We start from the raw sequence: 5,793 nt of genomic DNA, 5'->3' as shown, positions 1-5,793 counted from the left end.
AACCAGAACCTTGCTCAGCAAGTGGACCGATGGTCCTAAATTCGTTAAAAACAAGAGCAGACCAAGAAGTGTAGTTTGAGCCATCTAGAGCGAGTGGATCAAAAGGTACCTCACATGTTGTCAACATCTTTTCTCACGGCGGTTAAGCTTGAATGTGACTCCAAGCTATGATACCAATTGAAAGGACCTTGATGTCGCCTAGAAGGGGGTGAATAAGAGTTTCTGGAATTTGAAAATTTAATGCCGCTATTAGCACACTGACCGGTCTAACACTTAGAACAGGCTAATAGACTACCAACCGGTCAAACCAGTTGTGTGACCGGTCAAACCGGTCTAAGATAGAAACTACATAGAAACATAGAATCTTCCCTCCTCGAGCTCTAGCACAAACCAAACTTGGAGCAGTAATGATCTCAAGTATTTCTATCAAGTCCGTGCACACAGAAAGGCACACCCAAGTAGATCGAAGCGGAAGCACAAATAAAAGGTAGAGAACAACAAGAGAGGCAAAACAAGAGTAGACATGAGAATTTGTTTGACCGAAGTTCAGATTCAACACTATGTTAATCCTAGTCTCCGTTGAGGAACTCTTTAGGATGTGATTCTATTCCACCGAGTTGGGTCATCTTCCAACCACTTCCTAGCTTCACTAATATGATCCTTTCCACCAAGGGAGTAAGAACACAGTCGGTACAAACTCGCCACTGCTCACCACATGTTGGGAGCTAGCCGGCGATTTCTAGCCATCTTAGAGAGTAACAAATTATTCACGAGTTGCCTTGACATCAACCAAGAGTGCTCAAGCTATGGAATACTCACTGTTTCTCACAAGATGCTCACACACACTCAATCTCTCAACCAAACTCAAAGATTTGCAATATTGTTAGCACAACTCACAAAGAGTTGTTGGGGAGAGCTCGCTGGTCAAGAGAATGGCTTTAGAAAGCTTAGGTGCAGAAGAACCATCAGTCTGTGAAAGAGAGGGCCAAGAGGTATAAATACCCAACTTCCTAAAACTAGCCGTTTGAACTTTCAGTACAGACTTGTCAGACCAGTCTATTTGAAAGTCTAACCATTAGAGCCTGGACCGGTCAGACCGGCCCCCAGACTAGTCAGACCGGTCTGAGCCAGAAGAACCCAAAACCCAAATAGAGTGCCTCACCTGGTACACCAAGACAAGATTTGGTCGACCAATTTGCTCAAAGTTAGTAAACAGGGATCTCTCTCAAGGATTCTCACTTGAGTGATCTATGAGCACTTTTGAGCGTTGTCAAATAACCAATGTTGCATCCCTCTTGATAATACGATGTACCTATATATACTCAAGATTAAATTTGAAACACAATTTTACTACTTGAGCCTTGTATCACTTCAATCTTGCCATACTTATACTTTTTCAAACTTGCGATTCCAACATTGCATATCTTCTTGAGCATTTCCATCTTTAGCTAGTGACTTAGGGTTTTTCCGTTTGTTCTTGATAAAGTGTACTTGAATCCTTAAGTCACTCCATTATATCAATCATAAGATATTTGATGCATTGCATTGCTTCACTCGGTAAGGTTTAATTATGATACTTTGCAAACCCCATGGATACTAGTTACTTCACCTTAGCAATATGCACATGGTCTCAAGCCATAGCTTAACCAAAGCTTGCTTAGTCCCTCGCTCTAGTCATCTCAATTGGTTTCTTCACCACTTACCTTCGCCATATTGAGTTAAGCTTTGCACATGAACAATTGAATTCCATTTGAAACTTATCTTTGTTTGCTTGATCTTGATTTCTAAGTAGCATCCCGTGTCTTAAGCTTCCAACAAGATCAATCAGGTAAGTCATATCCTCATATGCTTATCTTGATTTGCGATCACATTTTTGATAGTTCATTTCTTATGTGCCAAGCCATAGATTTTTTTTTCTCGAGCACGCAGGAACAAGCCATAGATAGAAACCACCATTGTTATGCATGAAAACTTATTTCTATTTTTCTTCACACTTTGCTTGACATTCAACAATATATCCTATTTATTTGATTGCATATCTCATGAGCCAATGCACTAATTCTTTTACAAACAAATTCTTGATCAACAATATTTTAACAAAGAAGTTAGCCCTTTAATCACGTTGTCATTCAACTCGCCTCACGTTATCATTCAACTCACCAAAACCCATTAGGGACCTATTATCAAATGATTATGCACAATGCTTAATCAGCAAAAAGAAAACATATTTCAGTAGCAGATAATTTGTCAAAGATCAATATGGGCACTCGCTTCCATTTCAACAGAGTCCGTGTAGTTTGAATTGTACATTTGCAACGCAGTAAACATCATACTGCCAAAAAAGCATCCTGATTTGCATCACTTATTCCTTTTTACAGGAAATATTGGATAACTTGGGTGCACAACTATTGTGATGACATGTGCCATGAAGAATTCCATTGGGGGGAATGCCATTTGTATCTCACTGCTTGATGCAGTTGCAGCAAGGCATTATCTTCAGATCAGTTCAATTTTCTGCTCTGCCACCCAAGATTGTTTCGGCTCCAGTTGTACTGTTTCAATCTACATGGGACAGTTGATCATATCATCAGCCAAATTCACATAATTATCAACGTCACTTCCCCCATGATTTCAATCAGGAAACGTCAACAAAAGTTAATCAAGTTGTGCAGTTGTTGTGGTACCTTTGCGTTTTCGACACAGACAAAATCTTTGTAACAGGCCTCCATCTGCAAGTGAGGATTCCACAACACTGCATCTGACCAACTGTGTTTCACAATAAAAACTTTAACAATGTGGACTTTACAATGTCAAAACATAGTCCTTCAATTCACAGATATCCACCTACCTTGAATTTGAGATGGCAATTTTGTCACCCAATCCATTGTCCAGGATGAGCTCACCCGGTGCACCAAGGTAGATGCAGTCAACAAATCCTGGAAAAGTCACCTCCTCCCTGTATGGTATCGAGTGGCTCAAAAAACCTTATAAGCAGTATACACCATACTTACTGCCGCAAGGAGTGCATCCAGCACAAATATCTAATAGGTGATGCAACAGCCCTGAACATCTCTTACACAAAAGTGAGAATAAAGGCAATATTGATTTCTGCTCCCACAGAGTCACATACAGTGTATAGATGCAAATACGATGACAAGGCAGGAAACCTAAATGCTAACAGTGTTTTGTGAATACTGGGGCATAGATGGGTAAATTAAATTAGGGAACACAAGAAAACAGAGTCTAATTTATTTTTTCCACACATAAAGAGGGTGAGTGTGGTGATGTCCTCATAACTATTGACCAAAATTCAAACTGACCTCTCTTCTTTGCCCTCCAAAGGATTTTTCGGGTCAGGATCCTTATTGAGAGTCTTACAACCTTTCAGACCTTTCACAGAAACGCCAGTTATGGAAGCCTGTAAACCAAATGTGCGAACAGGAAATACATGGAATCATTGTTCTTAAGGCGGTATAGCATCCTGTGGCGCCTTGAGTACGCCTTATCACCATGGTGACAAAGGCATAGCTAGGTCCTAGTGGCACCTTGGGTATGCCTTGTCACCTAGGCATCGCCTATGATGCATTTAAGAAGAAGGCATGGTATTTCAGAAAGGAAAAAAAGAAAGTGGTTCCAAGAAAACTGCAACTTACACGGAAATAAGTGTGGAGTGCTGAGTTGAATGAGAAAGGCTTGTCATCCATATTTGTTATTTTTAGAGTTGTTGACAAGCTTTTAGAGTGCAGGGAAACCTACAAATATTTCAAAAGAAAAAAAAACTCAAACCCATATGCTTCAAAGGGCAAGGCTACAACTTCTGTTGTGAAAGGTTATCAGTATGGACAGAAATCATCAAGCCACACAGTAATGTGGCAGAGTTTAACCTTGTACAATGCTTGGAAGCTAAAATCCCACATAGAACGACTATAAGAGTCATCTTTAAGTTCCAAAATTACAGCTGGATCTCCTTCGGTGACTTCTGAATCTGCGATGGACCAATTCACATTCCGTGCAAACCCATGCTGTCAAAAGTAAATTAGCCTAGGTAAATACAAAGAGTAAACTGGACAGATGTATCATTATCATGTAGCAGATTATAAAATGTGGTAAACATTATGCTACATAACTGCACCATTGAATTTGGTATAAAAAAACATGGATAGTGGCTACTATGATACTTTCTCCAACCTAGTAGAAGTGAATGAATTACTCAACGCAAAAATTGTAAGGATATTGGTTAATTTGCTAAGACATGTTTAATATTTGAATGTGACATCAGTCAAAATTAACAATTTTTTTTGGGTCCAAAGATCCATTAGGAGTAATGCTTTTTTGTCATATTTACTTTCTTTGCCGGTCCACATGGTTACAACAGAAAAACAGTTTCACAAACCTGCTGCATGGGACCTGGGCCAAACTGGGGGAAACAATGTGGAATTCCGCCACTGCTTTCAAAAAGGTATGTAGTCAGCATGCTTACTGGATAAACACCTGATGTTCTATGGCATATGGTTTCAGTCTAACCTGATGGGTTTCTGCCTATTGAACACTGCATCTGGTCGAACAAAGAGTAGGTCCTTTCCATTAGGGACTTTGAAAGAAGTAACACATGCTCCGAACAGATAGATCTCAGCCTCGCTTCATGCATAAAATGTTACACAATTAGTTGGCACTAAAATGAAAAAGAATTGAGAGTGAATGATAATATACATTTTTTAGTTGCATGGAAAAAAGTGAAATTCAGGATAAGTTTCTAAATACAAATGTACCAAGGTCAGGTTAGGACTGCCCAGTGAAATCCTACCACAGGAACACATCTTGTAAACACTTCTACAAGTCATAATATCTAGGTAAACCACCGAAGAAAAGCATGCACAGTTAGTCAACTCTGGCTATCTGTCATATTTCCCCCAATCTAGTGTTGTGACTCGTGCTGCATACACAGATGCAACCCAATGCTCCCGTCAACTCACCTAAAATCCCCTGCCAAGCTCCTATCTCTAAAAACTCATCTCCTAGACTAAAATTACTCAACCCCCTGACGCCCCTCAAGAATCACCTGATGTTCTTCCCAGAAAACATAAAATGAACTAAAAAAGAAGTACCTTCCATGCGGGGATTTGAGATTGATTTTTGGCAGTCCGCCATTGCCCTCCGACACCGCCACGCCGGGCGCGTACACCTTCTGCCCCACGCTGGCCATGGCCACCACCCTAGAGCGCCTGAATTCAAGAAACGAAGCCGAAGCAGGCGACGAGAATCGTCAGTTCACACCGATACGCATGTGGATCGGCTCGTACAGAGTGGTAGCCGTCGTACCTGAACCGCTGAGGTGAATTGGAAAAGGAGGAGGAGGAGGAGGAGGAGGAGAGTGAAGGGAGGAGGGTGGAGGCGCAAGAAGCCGCCATTTCTGTTTGGCCCCAAAGGTGAAGACGCTGCCTGTGTGCGCGCCCCTTCCTCGGAGCAGCTGAGACTCGGTGGTGTTTTTGCCTAGTTTAGAGTGGCAAGTGCACAGGATCTTCTACGGGAGAGCGCCGTGTGCGTCATGTTTAGTGCCTAATCAAACCCAGGCGGCTGACATGATACCATGGCAACGAAGATAATTGGAAACGTTGCAGGGCTCTATAGTTTAGATCGTTGTGTTGAATACAAAAATGACTCATAGCTGATAACTCCACCTTCATGAATTCTTGGAAGCTAAGCTTTATGGCAGACAGCCAGAGTTTGCAAATGCCAAACTGATCTACTCTATTGCCCATGCATTTATCTGTCATGTCTCTTGAGTTCTTGTAC

General features: G+C 41.3%; 1 protein-coding gene across 2 annotated transcripts; it reads right to left on the bottom strand.

Moving 5' to 3' along the window:
* Nucleotides 1–2,240: 2,240 nt before the first annotated feature.
* LOC120672780 (putative glucose-6-phosphate 1-epimerase) lies at nt 2,241–5,475 on the bottom strand. Of its 2 annotated transcripts, XM_039953366.1 has the most exons (10): nt 5,320–5,474; nt 5,106–5,222; nt 4,525–4,638; nt 4,394–4,445; nt 3,885–4,022; nt 3,654–3,752; nt 3,321–3,418; nt 2,849–2,956; nt 2,685–2,766; nt 2,241–2,562 (listed from the first exon to the last, which is right to left on the bottom strand). In XM_039953366.1, exons 1-10 carry the CDS (start codon nt 5,406–5,408, stop codon nt 2,497–2,499), a joined length of 963 nt encoding a protein of 320 aa, XP_039809300.1. In that variant the 5' UTR covers nt 5,409–5,474; the 3' UTR covers nt 2,241–2,496. The 2 variants fall into 2 exon arrangements, with proteins under 2 accessions (XP_039809300.1, XP_039809301.1); XM_039953367.1 differs by lacking the exon at nt 3,654–3,752 and having other exon boundaries at nt 5,320–5,475.
* Between the last annotated feature and the right edge of the window lie 318 nt (nt 5,476–5,793).

Source organism: Panicum virgatum, chromosome 5N (assembly GCF_016808335.1).
Source record: "Panicum virgatum strain AP13 chromosome 5N, P.virgatum_v5, whole genome shotgun sequence".
Lineage (NCBI taxonomy): Eukaryota > Viridiplantae > Streptophyta > Magnoliopsida > Poales > Poaceae > Panicum > Panicum virgatum.
This window is presented reverse-complemented; position numbering and strand designations above follow the sequence as displayed.